This window comes from Brienomyrus brachyistius, chromosome 20 (assembly GCF_023856365.1).
Source record: "Brienomyrus brachyistius isolate T26 chromosome 20, BBRACH_0.4, whole genome shotgun sequence".
NCBI classification, from domain to species: Eukaryota; Metazoa; Chordata; class Actinopteri; order Osteoglossiformes; family Mormyridae; genus Brienomyrus; species Brienomyrus brachyistius.
Genome location: NC_064552.1, coordinates 20,226,273 through 20,247,610, shown reverse-complemented (window position 1 = coordinate 20,247,610; position 21,338 = coordinate 20,226,273). Strand labels below are relative to the sequence as shown.

Genomic DNA, 21,338 nt, shown 5'->3' with positions numbered 1-21,338 from the left:
TTAGCAAATTGTGAAAAATTGCCACCTTGATCCCTGAAGCTCAGCTGTTCACTCGAAACTGCACGTCACCATTAGAGGACAAAAGCGCGTCCAAGGAAAAGAAGAACTACTATAATCAGATGTGAGGAAGAGAAGTGGCTGATCCACAAACAGAAACTTCCTGGAAGCTCGACCGAGATCAGCGGACCTCTACTCATTTAGCCTCAGGACACACATCCTTAAATTTCAAAGCAAATTTATTTCACAGAAAATAGTGCAATGCTGGTAAAGTAAACGTGAGAGCAAACAAAAATGGGAGAGGAGGAAAACACGTACACGAACAATTTGTAAACCTGCCAACAAGGTGAGGTGGGTGAGGGGGCTCTAAAATTTGTCAAGCAAAAAAATAAATAAATGATATTAAAGAATTATTCAAAATAATACTTTTTAGCCCAAGTTCTGAGTGTTGAGAAAGAGTGGACTGGCTTTGAAATGCAAGACATACAATCCAGCCTTCTAGAGCAGCAATAAATAATTCCAGAATTTATTATGCTGATGTATCAAAAATAAATTATCAATATTTCTATTATACAAATCATATAGAATGGTTATATGATGGTAAATATATGAAATGCATAAATGATGACATTTTATCCAAAGTTGTTTACATGTTTACAAGTTATTGCTGAAAGAAATGTACAATTACATAACTGAGCTCCAGCTCATTGCTTTAACCAAATGTAAAATGACATCATTCAGAAAAGACATGCTGCCTAAAAATATCATGTCATGATGTGTCATGTGACACTATGATGGCCTGTTGATTCTGAAAGCCTGAGATGTAAATACTGTAACTAACTTAAATGTACACCATACAATGCATCAATCTCAGATGATGTATTTTTTTCACATAGAAACACACTAAAATACAAAGCTTCAAATGAGTAAAATTCACAGCATGGAAAATGTTATCAGAATTAAGAAATGCTCAGCAACGTTGTTTATCTGGGCAACACTTCCTGCCACAAATGTGGAAAATAGAAGGTGAGTAGAACACTGTAATTGGCTCTTGAGTAGTTTTCGCATTTGTGTCATGAGTTGCAAACATGACAAAAAGGGCTTTCATGTGCATTAGACTGCAAAGCTCTCTCCACAGCGACATAGAAACTAACATTTTCGAAATATGTGTCAAACAAATATTAGAAATTACAGGCTCTAGAGCACTGCTTTAAGGGCATTATTAACAAACAACATTACCTATGTATTTCTTGTAAACGAAAATGCAAAATAAGCTATATAAACATGTCATTCATGATCATGTGTTTAGAGATTATCCGTAATCTTGATTTTTTTTTCGACAATAATCGATAAAGCGAATTCAAATATCGGCTGAACCCTAAGCTGAAGTATGCATTGGAAAGCCTTGCAAACATGGGGACTGCTTGCAAGTTCCGTGGGCTGGATCAAATAGCTTGGCGATACGAGGCCACAACAGTTCCCATTACGTCACTGGCCTCAATTCTTACTGTCCCAGTTTCCTGATTTGCAAGCAAAGCAAACCCTTGTGTAAATTAATGGAAACAAGTTCAACATATCAACATTTTAATGTATAATATGACCCCCATGGGGGGCCGCATGGTGGTGCAGTGGTTAGCACTGTTGCCTCACACCTCTGGGACCCGGGTTCGAGTTTCCGCCTGGGTCACATGTGTGTGGAGTTTGCATGTTCTCCCCATGTCATCGTGGGGTTTCCTCCGGGTACTCCGGTTTCCCCCCACAGTCCAAAAACATGCTGAGGCTAATTGGAATTACTAAAATTGCCTGTATGTGTGTATGTGTGAGTGAATGGTGTGTGAGTGTGCCCTGTGATGGGCTGGCCCCCCATCCTGGGTTGTTCCCAGCCTCGTGCCCATTGCTTCCGGGATAGGCTCCGGACCCCCCGCGACCCAGTAGGATAGCGGTTTGGACAATGGATGGATGGGATGACCCCCATGGTTGTTTAGCAGCATTTGGATGTGTCTTGGCATAGAATACAATGACTTTGAGCCGTCTTTGATGCTCTTGGGGTCCTTTTGGGGTACAGTTCATTCCCCGAAGGCCCTGCTTACCGACTGACCTCACATTCTCTATAGGGTTTAAATCCAGAGAGTTTCCAGGCCAGTCTATTTACCTTGATTTTCTTGATGAAATTCCTCACCATTTTTTACATATGGCACAGGGCTAAATCATGCTGAAAGATATCCATGCTGATTATACAGATCGGGTATCGGACATATGCAACCGATCCACTTCCATTACTTACTTATTTAGTTTTCGGCAGTCTGTAAAAAGATGGCTCCTATTTCTTGTTAAATTGATTTGTACAATAAATCGCACAACAGCTCTTTCCCATTTTAGATGTGTTTTTGTGCCATTAAAGCTGAACGCTAAGGCTGCCATCAATTTTTCTGCGTCTCAGTGGGTGTGAGCGCAGCGACCTGCTGTTACATTGCAGACCCCTTGCAGTAGGAGGAGCGTAAGAACATCAGATAAGAGGGTGACGATCAGGAAGTATTTTACGCTTTTAACAACAACTAGTAGCACGGAGATTTGCAATCTTTGTAAAAACAAACTTTTGAGAAGTGGGAGTAGCACTTAGTGGAAATTTCCACTAAACAAAGCGCACGCAATTGTGCAAGACGATGAAAATCAATTGATGATTTGGCAGTTGCTAGTTTGGGCTGTTTTGCATACTCACTGCAACTTGTGATACATGAGGGGCTGCAATGCCAGCGAAGTGTAAGTCACATCGTCGCCAGTGGGAGAAAAATTGTGAGGCATTTTAAGCATTCGCCACTTGCGTATCCTCTCCGGGAAGATATTCATATCGAACTCTAAATGCCTCAAGAACGCTTAAAACAAGATGTACAAACGAGGTGGAAGAGTACGTTATGTATGATTCTAGCAACCTAATTGACAAAGCCTTATTTTTTCATTTGTATTTACTAGTTCAAAAACAGAGTCCTGGTGTTGGATGATACCCTCGATTCTGGTATCTGGATCGTAATCTACACTGAAGAAGTGGGATAGTTGCGCCACTAGAAATTTCCTACATATGATAAGGTAACCCCAACCCACTGAAAGGCGACTAATGAACGCATATTGTTGGCTTTTCTGAATAAAATATTAAATCCTACTTGTTTCAATGAATTTTCACAAGGGTGTATCTTCGGCCCTAAGAGCTAAAGGTCCTCCAGGCCGGTTGTGTCCACCTTGACTTTGATGAAGAGTGTGTCGTCCTTCACAAACACCGCATCCTTGGGGGCCTCCAGCACAGTGTGGGAGATGAAGCTGGGAAATCCAGTGGCCACGTTCGTGTCTGACGTGGGCCTGTGGAAGCTGCTGCTGGTCGGGTCGGGCTTGAAGACCGTGGTGACGTCCTTGCGGCTGCCGCTCTGGTCCATCACCGTGAGGGCCACGGACTGCTGGAATGGCCAGGGCAGGAGGGCGTCAAAATCACCCCGCATCAGCACCACGTAGAGGGACAGATGGGTACCCCGGCCGGAGCCGTCCCCGTTGAGGTAGGCACGGGCACTCAGCTTGTAGCCGCTGCGGCTGGTGTAGAAGGGGGAGCTGAAGACGGCGCGGCCCTCTGCCGCGGTCTCCTTCTTCTTCTTCTGGTAGTCGCGAATCTTCCAGATGAGCTTCCCGTTGTATGAGGTGGACTCCAGCTCATGGAAGCGCTCTTCGTTGCGCCGCAGCTGGTCCACGTGGATGTTCAGCAGCCTCGTGTGACGCATGTAGTTGTCCTCGAGAATGACTGTGGGGGGTAGAGGAAATGAACATCCAATACAATGAAATATCATGTCTACGTGTATCGACTTCAATACTGATGAGTACCTGTTTTCAGTATTAGAAAATGTTAATGACTCATACCTTCTGTTTTAGGTTATAGAGCAAGCACCTGAAGTGGGGCAGCTTGGTACAGCCCAAGTCCTGTCTAGAAGCCTGAGTGAACTATCTGGCAATTTCTGAAGACTACATTCAACTCTTTCTAGTTGTCTATCTTTTCTGGGGTAATTCTAGGATTCTAAGATGGCGGGGGGCATTAGAGGGGGCATAATTTATATACAGGGGCAAACTTCATCATTTGCTAATGATATTGTTTGAATCGGCGAGTGACAGGGGAAGGAGCACTCCAGGGACCAATCAGCTTTCAGCTGAGTGGTGTCCTCGTGGCCACGCCCCTGTACAAGCCCCTGTTCATTCTGATTGGGCGATCCCACCCTCTGGCCGGGTTGCTCCGGTGACTCACCCAGCCGTTCCTTGAGCCCTTCAATGACTGACACCTGCTGTTTCAGGTTGTCCAGCGAGCACCTAAGTTGGGCCAGCTCCGTGCGGCCTGAGTCCTGGCTAAAAGCCTGGGTGAGCTGCTGGAGTTGGAGCTGAATGGCAGAGACCCGGTCCTTCTGCTCTTCGAGGGACCTCTGTGACAGGAAGTCCATATAAACAGGCACAACAAGCATAAAAAACTTTGCCAACCATAGTTTACCAGAATAACCACAGTATGGAAGCAACTCTCTTTTACAATGTAAGCAGGAAGTTGGTGTATTTCACAGTAACACGCAGGTAGTGATGATGTGTCGGGTAGCGACTTGTACCTGCAGGGTAGATAGCATGTGGTCGCTCCTCGTCATTTGCTGTGCCAGTGGTTTGAACTCCCTCTCCAGGCTGCTGACTAAGTTGGTCCTCTCCTGGAACTCATGGTGCTTCAACACTAGGTTCTGCTGCAGGTCATCGATCTGTCCAGAGATCGTTCACCACTCATGTAACGCCCAATTTTGTGCAAAGGCAGACTGGCTTACAATGGTGTGCGTCTAGGGGTATGTCTAGCTTGAAGCTACAATAAATAAATTATTTCTCGAAACGAAATAATTTGACTTGCCATTGACACTTACAGTGGCACTGTGATTCGCACCACTAGAGCTGCCAGTTTACATCCCCACTGGTGGAATTTACTGTTCTGCCTGTGTTGTGTGGCCTTATAGATGGATGGGATGGATCCATCCAACTTACAAACACTTATAACAGTGAACCAGAAACCTACCACAAGCGTCACCTGGTAGAAAGTAGGGGACAGCCAGGATAGGATGCTAATCCATCATACAGTATGGCACACACACTCAAAAGCTAAAAGTTGTGTCCAAGCAACTACAGGAGGCAGGACCAACCAATCAGACACCTTGGTCCTGTCTCCTCTAGTTGCTTGGACCCACCTCTTCTATAATCCGATTGGATATCTTTCTGAACCAATCATTTTTGTGTAAGTGAAGGTGGGTGAAGGTAAGGCTCGTCATGCCTGTTTCTCCAGCTTGGTGTTGCTCTCAAGAACAAGCAGCAGGTGGTCATTGAGAGCAGCATCCTCGTGAACCTGAACCTTCACACGCTTCTCCTGTTCAAAGCAAATAGACGAAGCAGTGCTTACGAAAACGGTAATCTGGACCAATTAACACCGTGTCAAACTAATTCCCAGGAATTTCTGTTTCAGTCAATGGCATACATCAATCACAGACATGGTTGTTGGGTCTGAAAAGAGCCAGTTTGTGTACGAACCCTAACGCAGCAGCCATATTTCTTATAGATGCAGTCCGTCACCACTTCAGGACACTCGTGATAATGATCTTCAAGCTAAGAAAGGATCACAGGCGCCAAGCGGCACACAGAAATCATTCCTGAGGTACAACTATCAGTGAACCAGTCATGAAGACAACACCACAACATCAAGGGAAACAGTATCACAAGAATATTGTAATAGTCTTATATTGTACCGGAGAGACACCAAATGCCGGAAACAAAATCCTTGTGTGTGCCACACACACATTTGGTCAATAAACCTGATTCTGAAAATAGAATCACACTAGGTGTCATTTTAAAATCTTGGTTTTACATTTATTCAGACTACTTTGAAATTTTAAGTGAATGAAAAACCATTTTCTAGAGTGAGAAAAGGAGGAGGGTGAGCTCTCTTTGATGTGTTGCAGTGCAGCAATCAACACATCAGAGAGCTGTGAAGGTTCTCCGAACAAAAGCCATGACGTGATTTTCAGCACAAAATGCATGAAATGCTATTTCCAACGGACGTGTGAAAATCATAACTTTCAAATTTTCTTTAAACTTTTTTCAAAAGAAAGGAAACAAGTCTTGAAAAGAGTAAACTTGACCTCAGGGGTGTGTCTAGCTATTGATACGATCAGAGGCTAAATCAAGTTTACTTGGGGCTTGACTTTTATTTTGAAGGAATAGGCATCAGGGCTAAAATACTCAGGCTATAGCCCCCAGTGATTGGACCTAACGAGACCCATGACTGACCTTATGCCTTTTAATCTTCTGCTGACAGTTGTTAGGGCACTGAACCTTCACCTCTGGGCAGATGGTGCTTTCGTGGTCCTAAGATGATGCAGAGAGACCATGTCACAGGCTGAGATTTCTGGCCCGTGGGCTGCAGCAAGAAGGCAGGCGAGAAGGTGCAAGCTCACCATCAGCTGGATCAGCCTGTAATGCTTCTGGCAGTGTGGACACGGCTCCATGCGATAGGCGCATTTGCTGCTCAGGTGCTTCTCCATGTCCTTGCGCAATAAGACGTCCGGGCATCCCGAGTTGGCGCACTGGAGCGATTCGAATGGACAGATCTTCAGGTGATCCTGAGAGTTACGGGAAGTGACAGAAAGGTAAACGAACACTGCAGAAAGCACACGGCAAATTACGGTTCGAGGGTTTACATGCTGCATGTGTGAGACAAACTCATGTAATATACTCCATCAGATTTACATTACCAAATACTGTGCAAACACTCAAACCTGTACTACCAAGGTACCGTATATACGATTCTTTGCTAAATAATAAAATATTAATTAGAAATTGTTCTATTAGGCTCTCCAAAATGCAGTCAATGATGCTGCATGGAAGAAAGATGGATAAGCAATTATAGAAAACAGATAAATGGAACAATTATTATGATACAAAAAAAAACAGAAACCAACCGCAGCTCACCTGCAAACGACATAAAGTCACTTTTTGCGAGCAGCTTGGAGAGTTGCTGCAGTAGATTTCTAAGTTTGAAATCTCCCTTTTGCAACAATTATCTTGAAAAACCTACAGGAATTAACACAAAACAAGTATCATCAACATATCTGCCTGTCCATTTAGTGTATTTTTAATCACGTAAAGATGATGGAAGAGCTTTTTCTGTGGTCCAACCATCTACCCCATCCAGTATCTCCTCCCACTAAACCTCACCTCACTGGCTTTAATGACACTGTTGTCAATGGGGCATGTAGGAGTGGCGCCCCCTTCCCTGAAAGGCAGAATTATACGCGTATAAGCGCATTAAACTCCAAGAGAAAGAACTGGGACAGAAATGGTAATAGGTAACTCACACATTCTTAATACATCATTTCATGTACAAATCTAAAAAAATGCAAAAGTTTATTTGAATTAGTGAAACATACTTTTACGATTTGACTTAAAATTTTATGATATGCCCACAATTTTTCATGTTTCTTTTATGTGTGTATGCTGGGCATAGTAGGGCATATCATAAAATCATATTGATATTTGTTTATTCTTTATTTTTATTTATTGGTATCTTTTTATGGTCTATCTATTATTGTCTGAAGCAAGTAATTTTACCGTGTACATATGGCACAGAAAGCTCTGCAATGTACGGTAATTAATGAGATGGTGGATAATCTGAATTGGAGAAGTGTGGTTCATCGGTATGTTCTCTCGACCCCTTACAGAAAGGCTCGGATGCACTGGTAGCAGAAGATATGCCCACATCCAGTCTGGTGTGGGTTCAGCACCACGCGCCCACAGCTGGGGCACATGTACTGCTCCTCCAGCTTCTCCACAAACTTCAGCACCCGTATCATCAGGGCTGGATCAAACTCCCACGAGCTGACCAAACCCGAGTTCTGCCGAGAGAGGCCCCTGGATCGGGCATCTGCACCAGCACATTCCTCAGTAGCCATTTAGCCTGCATCAAGAAGAGAGAGAACACCTGATTATGGAGAAGTATGCCGACACTGACTTCTGTCTGAGAATGGAGACTCATGCCTGAGGACAGAGACTCCTACCAGAGTACAGAGAGTCTAGTCTGAGAATGGGATTCCTGTCTGGGGTGACAGTCACTCCTATCACAGACTCCAGTCTGAGGACAAAGAGTCCTGCCTGAGGATGGAGATTCCTGTCTGAGAAGACAGTGACTCCTACCACATACTCCAGTCTAAGGACAAAGAGTCCTGCCTGAGGATGGAGATTCCTGTCTGGGGTGACAGTCACTCCTATCACAGACTCCAGTCTGAGTACAAAAAGTCCTGCCTGAGGATGGAGATTCCTGTTTGAGAAGACAGTGACTTCTATTTGAGGATTTTGACACTCCTGACTGAGGTCAGAGACTCCAATCAGAGGACAGAGACTTCAGTCTGATATTTGAGACTCCTGCATGAGGACAAAGACTCCTACCAGAGGACAGAGAGTCCTATCAGAGGATGGAGACTCCTGTCTGGGGTGACAGTGACTCCTACCACAGACTCCACCCTGAGGACAAAGAGTCCTGCCTGAGGATGGAGATTCCTGTCTGAGAAGACAGTGACTTCTTTTTGAGGACTCTGACTGAGGTCAGAGACTCCAATCAGAGGACAGAGACTTCATTCTGATGTTTGAGGACAAAAACTCCTACCAGAGGACAGAGAGTCCTGTCTGAGGACAAAGAGTCTTGCCAGAGGACGGAGACTCCTGTCTGAGGTGACAGTAACTGCTGTCTGAAGACGGAGACTCCTGTTGTACTTCACATGTATGTTCAAAGACAGAACAAGAAAAAAATGAATAAATGAAATTAATATTAAAAACACTGTGAGAGGGACCCATCCCCGAAAAAATGTAAGATGGCAACCATTTTCTGATAGCGAAAAAACACTGATATGCATTACATTAAATCTGCAACAGAGATCTCATTAAAGACATTTTGAGATGGCCTTGCCCATCCAGCCGCCAATCATCACCCCACAGATAAACAAACCACCTGCCTGATTCCACACTGCAGACATCCCATCAGCACTCTCACATCCTTCCGGCCATGATCCGTGTGGGGTCTCCACCGCTCTACACTGCTACAGGATGACAGACTAACGGCATCTCTGACCAAAACGTCATCAGAACTGTCGGAACTGCAGAAATGTACCTCCGTAACCTGCTCACTCAACACCACAAAGCCACAGACAGGAAAGGGAGGTATGAGATAGACAGCTCGCCTTAACGCGCAGTGCACCCGCACTATTCCACAACATACAGCTCAATGGCGTATTCAAAAGAAAAAGTGTAGAGAGACACACAAACACTGTAACCAAACAGCCCCATCGATTAGCCACTTGGCTCTGAAGGACCCCGAAAGAAATGAACAAATGAGAGGAATATGAGAATAGGCAACATCCTGCCATGGCGGTACAGAGACCTGGAGAAACCAGCACCTTTAAACTGCGACACATGAGGCAAACACATTCATGTAGCAAATGGTGACGTTTCTATTACTGGTCATTACAAAAATCCAGGCAGGACCCGGGAAAGATACATGCCAACAACACACGATAAATACAACAAAGGCTATCATCACGTGAGCATGACAATGATCAATCGCCTTTTTATACTTGATTTACTCAAAGTTCATTTTCACGATGCAATCACTACTGACCAAAAATAAAACTTTACTGCTGTCTTCCAACAATGTTTTCAATGAATGCTGAAAGTGTTACACACCTATGCTGTGCTCTTCATAAAACATGTGAAATAATCATTGTGAAAGCGGCGGTGTTTATGGACGCACGGTGTCAGAGCAGATGCTGCCCAATCCTGCACATATTTATTCGGGCCGTATTAAAGGCCAAGAAACAAAGTTTCACACGCCACCAAACTGCATCTGCTCGTCGTCACCCTGAATATGAGAATTCCAGCCTGCAGGTTTTGCCCGATTTCAGTTTAAAATAAACTGTGTCAAATTGATACTGGTTGCATTAGCGGGTGTTGCATTAAATTCGAAAATAAGCGTGCCTTTTACTGGGCTTTAAGAAAGCTTGTGCATTGCCAAAGATATTCAGACATATATACCCAACCAAAAGCATGTGCAGTTCAAGCTACTGGGAAATCCCCGCGGTTGCAAGACCATCTCGGTGCGCTGTTTTGCTATACTGAGTTATTATTTCAATAATCCTCTTTTTAAAAATTGCAACTCCTTAACAATATCAGACATGTAAAATTTTGAAAAAAGAAATCGTATCTGGGGACTGGGGTTCAAAATAATGCCTGATTAGGTGAACAAATGTACTTTCGTTTTTTACAGTGCGCGACATGATTTACACGCCTCGTAAAAGAAGTTACAGCACCGATCGCAGTAAACATACCTAGTTTCCCCGAAATGTAAATCCTGCGACGTAAAATCTGATTTTTATCCGATCTCCTGCGCATATCCCACGGGGGGCTGCGGACACCGCGTACTTGAGCGCTGAAGGGTTGTCAGAGACACTGGCCGCCGGAGCAAACTATACGCTTACAAGTACAGATGGAGCGGAAAAAGTGAGGAAGTCTGGCGTGCAAAAGCGAGAAATACACGAAGTGATAAGACACGGCTGCGTTACAGGGCAAGAGTTATAAAACCAATTTACTAAAAGCGACATGAGTTGCTCAGACATGTGCTCTGTTATATGATACAGGCAGGTATATCTAAAAAAAGAAGAATTATGTTGAGCATACTTAATTAATATATACATCACAGCTTGCAGTGTATTTACCTAACGCTGCGCCGTTATCTACTGCGGGAAAAGGTATACGATATTAATATCGGAGCAAAAGAATGGGATCAGTACCCAAGGTTACTTTAAATATATGAGTAGCCTATATGTAAGCAAAAATCTAATAATGTTATAATATAAATGTAACGTTCACTATGACACAACCGAAAGACTGATTCATCAACATGTACCATGCCTCCTCCTTAACGTCCATCCGATATAAAATATGTACTTTTCCCTCAACTAAGCCTAATAAATAATGTAGAATAATGCTATAATATCAAAGAAAGTAAGTTATCATTTTCAAAACAAAAATAACTAATAAAACAATGGGTTGATGCTAGTTTTCTTATTAAGCTAGGTGATTGTAATGTTTAATTTATAAACTTTTTATTTTGTAAAAAAAATGGAGCGTTCAAGTATACGCTAACAAAATAATTTGTTTTGCTGTAAGATATGAGTGGTACGCATACGACGTTAAAACCAGTATATCAGCTATACTGGGATAGGCTTCACTAAAGCTTCGTGACGCTAAGTAGTTCGTTATCTTTTTTGTTATTCACCAAGATGGATCGTTATCGGGACACTCATCCCTGGTCAGTAGGCTATAAAATGTCTCTTTGCTTCGAGCATTAAAGTGGAGAGAAAAAAAACACACAGATTTGCTGCAGCTGAAAAGCAAAACTTACCATAACTGAAACGGATGCGATCACAATCACCTACAATAGAGGGTTTTTTAAAGGGATTCTGGTAAAACTTTTCCGACCTGTATGTGGGGCATGCAGAAAGTGTTCACTGCAAGTTTACGGGCGATTATATTCACATCGGCGACAAACAAGAGCAAAACCAAGCAGATTTAGAAAATGAATAAATAATACAGCAAACCGGCGGCACAAATTACTCCCAAATTTAATGCTTCTTTTCCACAGGTTGCATGGGAAGAACAGAATCACAATTAAAAATATTAAACAATGGCATGTCAATACATGCAAATGATTTGCCGGTATCGTATACACTGCTGTTACAGGGCAGCAAATGCGCCTCCACTATACCTGGTAACCTCTTCGGAAATTGCATTTTGTTCTTCACCCCTAATTGCTCTGATTAATAGTTATATTTTAAACTGAATCACAAGCTACTTACATAAAAGACACCTTTAAATATCTATATTAAATATCCTACCGTATATCATCAAATTACTGACATCTGCAGTGTGGTACAATAAAAGCCAGCGTTTGGACATGATGTTAACAAAATATGAAAGACACCCTACAAACATAAAATACAATTCAGATTGCCTTATGCGTTTTAATGTTGGCAATATCTTTCATTTCCATTATTTGATCAGTATGTCTCGTGTATTCAAGGTCCGAGGTCAAATAGCAAAATTATCAAAAGGACTGTACAGCTGCGGTAATACTGTGTTAAAACAAAGCTTCGTTAAAAAGTCAACAGTCCAAACCCAGGAAACGCACAAGCACGCTGAATGCTGTATTTTAATAATATTGTAATGAACGAAGGGCTGAAAGAAGGATGAAGATCAAAATGTACACAAGAGGACTAACTTTCAATAGGTTGGTATAGCCTATAAGACAATCATCTGGAAAAGCTACATCTGCCTTATTCCATCTAAGCATGCAGTTCACATTTACTAATTAATTAGACGAGAAGGATATGTTTGCAATGTCATGCAGTATAGTTAAGGCAGGATGGCGCGTACTGATAAAAATCCCAGCAGCCCGCGGGTTTACGGTTACATACATGTTCAGTGTTTCAGGACATTAATGCAATAAGTACCATAAGCTAACCCACAAGATCTTTTTTAAAGCAACCAATTATAAATATTAACCTGAGATTGTACTCAGGTGTTTGTCTTAAGTACAGTTCTGGAGAGTGAGAACCCCTCTTCTCTCGGGCAGGGCCACATTGCCAGTCCGCCATTGTGTTTTCAACGATAACGGCATTTTCGGCGCCATGCAGGGCATAATACTTTACAACAGCGGTAACAGAGTTTAGGAAGGTCGGATAAGCTTATGGGGTTCTGTTCTGTTTTACCGCTCACACTCAAAAGCCAAAGAATAAAATAAATAAAATTACTTTAAACTACCTCAGTGTCAGTGGTGGTTACCAATTAATTGGAATATTCGCATGGTAACATAAAAAAGGATCCAAATGAAATGTACATACCGTTTTCGTTCACATTAAAAGTGGAAAAGATAAAAAAAATAAAAGTAAACTAATTTACAAAGCCACGATTTTTTTCAACCAAAAAAAAATCCATAATCATATCTTAATTTCTATAATGTGCTAAACAGAATTACAAAATTATAGTAAAAAAAATGCTTCTCACTAATTAAGAGCACTTTCATGGCAACAACTATTCCACACAAATTAGTCAGGAGTCCATAGCACCAGGTATAAAATAAATAACCGAATATTTACATACAAGACAGAACCAATGTGTTTCATAAAATCAGAACAAAACTCAAGAGAACAAAACGAAAAAGGGGGATTGTTGAAACACATAAAACAAAATCCTTAACTTCTAAACTACCACTAGCTTAACTTTTAAGCTTTTGATTCTTTGTAAATAGTTTGGTACTTTCTTTTGGCAGTTATATAACAACGGGCATCACCTGGGGTGACTGAGGGACATTTTTTGAACTGCTGTCGTGTTTTCAGTCACACATCACAATCTATAATTAAACAGTTTGGAAATAAATACAAATCCACAAATAACATGTACTGGAGTTTACATAATAAACGTTAAGACTGTACTTATGTACAAAAACTTGACCTGCTTACAACAAACATTAGTGACACCAAACAATGTAGCCTTTTTTTGGGGGGGGGGGGGGGGGGGATAAGGTTCTCTTGTAAACGACACGTTCTCAGTGCAAGGAGGACGACTGCGTCTCCGTCTGGATGCCGATCAGGGTCGGGGGCTGCTGGCCGGCAACCGACGCCAAGGAGGGGCGGGGATTGAGGCGGGGGGGCATGGGGTTGGAGGGCCGGATGAGGGGGGGTGGCTGGTTGAGAGCTGGCCGGAGGAATCGGGCCTGCTGCTGGAGCGGCGGAGGCTGGCGGTGCAGGGCCGGGGTACTGGGCAGGCCAGGCCGCAGCAGGGGTGGCGGCTGGTTCAGGGACGCCGTGCTGGTGGCGGGGGGCGGGGCCAGCGAGGCCTGAGCCACGGGGGATGGGCCTGACGCTGGGGTCATCTGGCCCTGGAGGAGACACTTGGTTAGTTCGCATTTGCTTCTCATCAGATCACCTGACTGATTAACTCACGTCAACAACAAGCAGTGGGTTAAACAATGCTGTCAAACATCAGATAATGGGGTGAAAAAGAAAAGATTACCGTAACCCTTTCATATTTTTAAGCTAAATCAGCTTTTGTTGCTACAGGAAAATTAGAGAAATCGGTTCACACTCAATAAAGCAATAGAAATTGTTAGAAATAAATCAAGAATTTATTAATAACACTGAGGAATGAGTAGCCCGGAGTTAAACAAACGTTTTGCCAGATTGTGGCTTCATCAGAGTATAACAGAAACTAACAGGATCGAGGTCGTTTAATATAGTTTATTTTATTTTGGCACAACGCACCGTTCAACTGTTACATTTTTTTGGTCTACCTGGTAGCGCATAGTTTTTAAAAACTGATCTACATAAAGTTATGGCACCCAAAAGGATGTTGTTGGAAGCCATTAACAATTCAAGGCGATTACACTCATAGCGAAGCTGCTTGCTACCATCCTCTTGAAATGCAGGTCAAAGAAAACAAACAAACAAAATAAAAACAAAAAAAAAACGTGTACAATTTGCCATGTATGACTGCAATACATTTATAACTGAGCAAACAACAAATGAGTTCTGGAAATCAAGGAACTGTAAAGCTAATTCTGCCACTGTAATGTAAAGCAATGTTGGGGGATGAGATTAAAAATTTGCGATTAAAATAATAATAATAGTAATAATAATAATAATAATAAATCAGTATTATAGGTTGCTTTAAATCATAAACAAATAACTGCCACATGGACGAGGAATACACTCCCTGCTTAAAAGAAAAAAACAAAATAAAATTCAAAAAGTATAATGTAACCTAAATATATTACAATTTATATGAACAGAGTCTAATATATAGGTGACTCAAAACCATATGATATCAGCTACCAACCATCTACGGCTGTTAATTCACAAGGGTTTTAAGGGTAAGAAGAACGATCCACAACCTCCTCTTCCTCTTCATCTGTACTCTTCCCTGACGTCGGAGTGTTGGAGCTGTTTTTGCCCTCCTCCCCTGAGGTTGCGACGTCGCCGTTGGGGGCGCGCGTTCCCTGCTCCGCCTCCCACTCCTGCAGCACCTCCTCCAAGTTAAATCGACGACGGTAGTTGACAAAGAAGTTCTTTACCTGCCCTACGGTTTTATTACCAATAACGTCGGCGATAGCTTGAAAGTCTTTCCCATATTTCCGGACGCCTGGGGACGAAAGCACGTTGTAGGGATATTCAGAGGTGCTCTCCCAGTCACACAAATTGCAAATCACCCTTACGATAACCACAGACAGACGTCATAGATATATATATATATATTTTAGCTATTCGCTAAAGGAAAAGTGACAATTACCTTGAACGGCAAGAAGCTGTTCGTCTGTTGTCCAGCGTGCATTAATTTTCTGGTTGCTCTACATGAAAGACATACATATTAGTACACTGATAATATTAGTACACAGAACATATTAGTACACTGAAAATATTAGTACACAGCACAGTATATATTAGCACATTAATTGCTATCAGAACATTTGCTCCCAGACATATAAACTTTATACAGTTAATCCACCTATCGCTGTTTTGGGTGATTGTGCGTTCATAGATTCAGAATCAGACCCACAACAGCAGGTGGTCATTACTACCTCGGGCAATCTGTAATCATCTATACCAGATTCCATCTTCTGTTTGAGAATGCTGTTCAGCTGTTTTGCATTTTGAACCTGAAAAGACCAAACGAGTCACAAAATGAAAAGGATCCGGTATAGCAATACATTAATACTAAAAGAATGAAATATCTGAAAGGCTAAAGCATACCCATTAAGTCAACGACAGAAATATATTAAGTACAACTTCGTGACACAGTTTTGGACATAGCTTTAAATCCTAACTTTTTAGATGTCACCACACACATCTAGCAGGCTTTTTACTTTGATGATCATGTGGTCCAGCATTGAGATTTCACCGGTGCAAAGCAGGGTTAGATTTCTGCACCAGAATGGTCATAATGTAATACCTGTCGCTTTAAGGACACCAGTTCCATGTCCAGCTGCCTGAGGACGGTGTTGGCAGCTGTGGAGCTACAGGACACAGCCACCACATCCTCCTGAGTGAGGTACATGCCCTTGGGCGGGCGGCACTTGGAGCGCTGTGAGTGGTGGCGGTGCTGTAGAGTCTGATGCTCTCTTCTGCCCATCCCAATCTTAGTGGTTGGGGCCGGTGGCTCAGAATGGGTCTTTGGAGGACAGCACACACGTGCATGAATAGATGGCTGAAGAACAGTAACACAGATCTCTAGATACCTTCCATGAAGTTGAACCAGCACAAGACAAAATACCGACTGGGAAGTCATATCAGAATTCTGAGCGATCTGCTCGTTCAAATTCTGACTGCAATTAATTTGAATTAATTTTTAAAAGAAATTAAAGACATTTTTGAGGAGAGTTACCTCTTTTTTCGTCTCCTTGGTGGGGTCATAATCACTGTCATTTGCTTCTATGGGATTCGCCTCTTCCATTTCTTCATCGCTATCATGGAAAGTGAATTATTACTTCTTGCGGAAATCAAGTGCAAGGGTTCTTGCGCCGCCAGGTACTGGAGCATTACCTCTCATCTTGGTTACTCCGATTTGCCAGTTTTCTCGCCTGTCTGTCCATCAAACTTGTCCTGGAACGGGTCTTTTTCCACGAGTAGTAGTACTTCACCAGACTGGAAATAGACTTATCTGGCAGCTAGCGAAAGACAATAATAGGTACATTATTAAAAATAGGAAGCGCTAACTTAAGGGTATGACAATGCCAGTGATTTTAAATAAATAAAAACCCCATCACTTTTCAGTACTGAAATAAGAAATACATCACACAGAAATTTGCAGAGATCCAACTGCACGTGACGGTAATTAATGTAATACCAACACATCGTGTTTCAGAAATGATGCACAATAGATGCCAGGTGGCTAGTTACCATTTGTTGAATCCTGTGAAAGCTTTTGCCATGAAAACTAAAGGCCTGCTCAAATAAGACTTTGTCTTCCACAGTCCATTCATCGGGGAAGGGAGTGAAGTTGGGCAGGTCAGCCAGCGACTTCTCTATGTTATGCTTGTGCCAGAACAGCATCCCCAAAGCCTGCAGGGGGCACCAGAGAGTCAAAGGTGTGGGTTACTTAACATAGCGTAACAACTTAGCTTATTGCATTATTATTAATAAAATTATGCATGAACATCATGTTATCTATACTTTCAGATGAATATTTAGATCTTAATATTTTCACTAGCATTTCAATATTACTGTTTCTGCCTTTTCAGGAAATTCACTATCAGTGGATAAAAGACCAACCTGCTCGACATTGTATCCATGTTTTTCTTTTGCAATGGCAATATATTCATCCACTGTGAAGAGAAAACACTGTTAGCGTAAACAAAGCAGAAAGGTGAAAAAGATACACATAAATAATAAGAGCAAATATGAGTCTTACATTTAGTATCAACAATTGTATGGTATGGAGACCATACCAGCATCCCTCCACTGTCCTTCTCACTGTACTTTGTGGAGCCTTTGGAAAATTGAAAATGAAAAACAAATTAAACTTATACGAACTGAGAAATGATAAATATTCACAGTAATCCCCTTACCCCATTTTTAGATCTATTCTATGAAAAGTAGAAGTTATAAAGCCTAAAAATAAAGCAAAAAACTATTTAGTATGGGCTGCTTTTCATCTCAGACTAAACATGACAAAAAATACAAATACCCAGCGCTAAAACAGTAATACAATTTAGGGTCCCTGCTATTTCTCCAGTAACGGGGATTTTAGATATTTGGTTAATTGTCAGAAAATATAATGTCGTATGAATGACATAGGCCTAACAGACTAATAATAAATCAACATTTTAAATTCAAAATATTCATTTACATGTTAGGAACCTATACTCAAAAACATATTTAAAACATTTCACCATGAATGCATGCTCGCGAATTACGTAAAGAGTTTGTGTATGTATATATTATAAGGTCGCATCACACTCGACGTTTAATATAAAAGTTTATAGGAAGGTTCGTTTTCGGGCCGCCGTCCTCGGAGATCTATGCCCACGTTTAAGTTTAACTGCAGTCCCCGCTTCTGGGTTCCATAATGTTCCTATGTGAAGATGAAAAGGTTGCAGTTCCTCTATCTGACTTGGCACAGGAGGTCATCTGAAACGCCTTCAAAATGTCGCGGAGGCACGGCGATTAAGCAGCGAACTCGCCCGCCCCATTAACACTTCGCGGCGACACATTTTTGTAGTTCAGCCTCTCGCCAGGAAGCAGCCAAACGCGCGAGACATCGGCTGTCAAAGTTTCGCACATCAAGTCGCCATTTGAGTTGTTTTAAAGAAAAACTCCATAGTTAGCTCGATTATGGCCAAGAAGGAGAAGAAACGAGTTGGGTGGAAAGGCTGCATTGCATGCATTCGTGCAGCGCAGTTAGGGGGACCGGAGAGGCCGATCGACGGCTTGTCTACGAATAACTACAGACATCGTTTCATTGCATCTATTTCGACGCAAACGAATATATTAAAAATCCACTAACCAGGAGCATTTTAATTTCTCGATGAGACTCTAAAACTAGCTAGTAAGTAAAAAGAGCAGCTTTCGCGAAGTCATTAAATATACAAATAACAATTAAAATAACGCTCGAAACTTATATAATATAAACTTACAGATAAACTGTCCATAATTATTATTGTGTTGCAATTTTTATTTAAAATACCATTCAATGTTGAGGTTTAAACATCGAGATCGAGGCTACCACTTGCTAGCGTCAGGTACTGTACTGCTAGCAAGATGGTTGATATAGTCGATAATACTTTACCAGGATCGTATTCAGGGATAGTCGCTTGATATTCCGATCCCACTCGCATTCCAACGTCTAGAAAAATAAGTAGAAAATAATGCAAAAACTATTCCAACAAAATATACATTTTCAAACAAATAATTACTAACTATAGTTAAAAGGCAGAGTTCGAGGCTATACCATGCTCTTCGTCGCTGCCACTATCGTCCGAAAAATGTCCATTCGAAGCGTTGGATGGGCTTTTCGTCCCATTTGATCGCCCCTTCCCAAGATATTCAGAACCCTTTTCCATCATCCCAGGCATTTATAATTATTTATTTGTTTTCTTATTCAAATAGTTCAAAAAATCAAGCGCTCAATGTACTTCTCCCTAACCGTGCTGTTTTGTACCAACCCCAGTTCTGCGCTGCGCAGTAGTGTCACTGAGCAAATGTCAAGTATTAATCCACCATCATCTTAATCGATTCTTGTCTTTTGGAATCATGTCACAAATTTCCGTATGTTTACCAAACATGTAAATGGAAACTGTTTAATAAAGAAAGTTTTATAGCAATATATACCTATAAATCTATCGACTGTTATAGGCCCTATTTTTTTTAGCGGAAGGAATTGTCGCAACCGTGCAGTCGAACTACGGCCTGAGCTTAAGCCGGTTGAAATAGAAAACACTTTGCAAGACTGGACATCGAATGTTGTGATTCTGCAAATAAATAAAAATAGAATGCATATTGCATTTAACAACAATTTTACCGTTAGAAAGTAGAAATAGAGAAATAGAAGATTTTTAAAATCATCAAGTCTGTAGTTTTTCTTAACAAACTTACTGTAGCAACTGTCAACCTTTAACAACTTTTAAAATAGAATAACAGTCTTGTTAACAAGGGAGTTAATAAGTCATGCGAACACGCCATATCTGTGAATATACGTGTTAATCTTCTTATAATATTTTAATCAATCAAGTAATATATGCAAATGTTTTGACAGAAAAACCCCAATATTTCAGTAGTTTCGTAATAATTTATATACAGTTTATAATGACAGAAAACACTTTGTTGCTGTTTTGTATATAAATATTATAGATAATCAATGGCAACTTTTCTACCAGCAGATGGAGGCAACGCACTGCTTTCAGAAACCAGCAGGAAGCAGTTTCCAAATAGTGACAAAGATCGAATTGCAAGTAGACAACCCGCCAGTTGTTCAGGTGATAATATGTAATGAAATAGTGACAAATCACAAATGGAGCTTAGTGCAATTTTCAAAGAACATCTATTCGCCTTTGTGTTCAAAATATTGACAGCGGCTTTGGGTGGGCTGATCTGTAAAATCACCCAGATGTAGGCTAAGCATTACGGAAAAAAATATAAAGTACAGGATCTTAATTTTGTTTCATATAATCAATAAGAACTAGGCATCTTTATTTGTTTAGCCGGATACGATATAATGTAAAATCCAAATTCACCAAATAAATTTTAAATGATACTCGGAACTATGTTACCCAATTAAAATCTGAAAACGAAGTGATCGATTGATAAATACCTATGTGTAATCTTTAAATACTACGATTAAAATAAGAATGACAAAATACTATACGATGCTAGCGTATCTAAATTGTGAATTTGCCCATGGTAATGATTAGATTTACTTAAACATGTTTGTATAAACACACCAGCTGGACACTTAGCTCAACTTTGGGTCTTTATTTATCCAACTAATGATATAGGTTTTTATGATAAATGTAACACATAAATGTAGTTGTAAAACGTAGCAACAGTTCTATGCAAAAAAATGCTTGTAATCCAACTTGTTAAGAATTATTTATATTTTCTTACGGACGATGTTGATCTTTTTATTGGTTAATCCCGGAGATTTAGGAAGGGACGGCATACTATTGAAACCATCCATCCATTTTCTATACACTCTTCAGTGCAGAAGTCTAATTCAGGGTCGCGGGGGTTCGGAGCCTACGGACGCAGGGCAGTGCGGAGGGGCCAATCCACCAAAGTCCATTCACACGTACTTGGAATTTGGTGACCGAGGAGTGAGGGACCCAGGAAACCCCAGATTAAAACGCCACACAGGTAGATCCAAGGCAGACACTCGAATAGCGATAACCACTTTGCCACCGTGCCTCCTATAGAAAATATAAGAACATGTTTCGTTGTTGTTTACGAAAATTATACAATATTCATACTGTTTCAGTTCTCTTAACCTTGATAAGTATGAGAAGGAAAGAACCCTAATGTCTTGCCACACACAGTCTGTCGGATTTAAATAAATAAATTATTTACCTTCTTGTCGTCTAGCCACTTAAGGCCAATACATTGCAAATGGTGAATTTTGTTCTTTTGAAGAATTAAGTTAGTTTTCATCATTCTTTATTTATTCCAAAAACATTGCCCCTCCAGGCCCAGCAGATGAGAATCACCGAG

At 41.3% G+C, this 21,338-nt stretch overlaps 2 protein-coding genes across 6 annotated transcripts; both read right to left on the bottom strand.

Annotated features, from left to right (window-relative positions):
- Positions 1-218: 218 nt before the first annotated feature.
- traf5 (Tnf receptor-associated factor 5) lies at positions 219-10,585 on the bottom strand. 3 transcript variants are annotated; one of them, XM_048987990.1, is made up of 12 exons: positions 10,413-10,585; positions 8,699-9,215; positions 7,756-7,993; positions 7,255-7,312; positions 7,009-7,110; positions 6,495-6,659; positions 6,328-6,405; positions 5,572-5,646; positions 5,318-5,410; positions 4,620-4,760; positions 4,274-4,445; positions 219-3,778 (listed from the first exon to the last, which is right to left on the bottom strand). In XM_048987990.1, exons 3-12 carry the CDS (start codon positions 7,986-7,988, stop codon positions 3,201-3,203), a joined length of 1,695 nt encoding a protein of 564 aa, XP_048843947.1. In that variant the 5' UTR covers positions 7,989-7,993; positions 8,699-9,215; positions 10,413-10,585; the 3' UTR covers positions 219-3,200. The 3 variants fall into 3 exon arrangements, with proteins under 3 accessions (XP_048843947.1, XP_048843949.1, XP_048843946.1); XM_048987992.1 differs by having other exon boundaries at positions 8,699-9,208; XM_048987989.1 differs by lacking the exon at positions 8,699-9,215.
- Positions 10,586-12,093: 1,508 nt separating this feature from the next.
- rcor3 (REST corepressor 3) lies at positions 12,094-19,315 on the bottom strand. 3 transcript variants are annotated; one of them, XM_048987879.1, is made up of 12 exons: positions 19,087-19,315; positions 18,925-18,981; positions 17,548-17,625; positions 17,409-17,461; positions 17,037-17,198; positions 16,680-16,804; positions 16,522-16,600; positions 16,090-16,344; positions 15,719-15,796; positions 15,430-15,487; positions 15,035-15,282; positions 12,094-14,023 (listed from the first exon to the last, which is right to left on the bottom strand). In XM_048987879.1, the coding sequence occupies exons 1-12, from the start codon at positions 19,208-19,210 to the stop codon at positions 13,691-13,693; spliced, it is 1,650 nt and encodes a 549-aa protein (XP_048843836.1). In that variant the 5' UTR covers positions 19,211-19,315; the 3' UTR covers positions 12,094-13,690. The 3 variants fall into 3 exon arrangements, with proteins under 3 accessions (XP_048843836.1, XP_048843837.1, XP_048843838.1); XM_048987880.1 differs by having other exon boundaries at positions 16,090-16,308; XM_048987881.1 differs by lacking the exon at positions 12,094-14,023 and having other exon boundaries at positions 14,368-15,282.
- Between the last annotated feature and the right edge of the window lie 2,023 nt (positions 19,316-21,338).

Coding starts and splice junctions, on each gene's coding strand:
- traf5 (XM_048987990.1), bottom strand. CDS start 7,988: ATGGCTACTGAGGAATGTGCTGGTGCAGATGCCCGATCCAGGGGCCTC. Junction 4,761..5,317: donor ACACCAAGCTGGAGAAACAG/GCATGACGAGCC, acceptor ATCTCTGGACAG/ATCGATGACCTGCAGCAGAA. Junction 4,446..4,619: donor ACATGCTATCTACCCTGCAG/GTACAAGTCGCT, acceptor TTCCTGTCACAG/AGGTCCCTCGAAGAGCAGAA.
- rcor3 (XM_048987879.1), bottom strand. CDS start 19,210: ATGCCTGGGATGATGGAAAAGGGTTCTGAATATCTTGGGAAGGGGCGA. Junction 18,982..19,086: donor TGGCAGCGACGAAGAGCATG/GTATAGCCTCGA, acceptor TTATTTTTCTAG/ACGTTGGAATGCGAGTGGGA. Junction 14,024..15,034: donor CAGATGAAGAGGAAGAGGAG/GTTGTGGATCGT, acceptor TGTCTCCTCCAG/GGCCAGATGACCCCAGCGTC.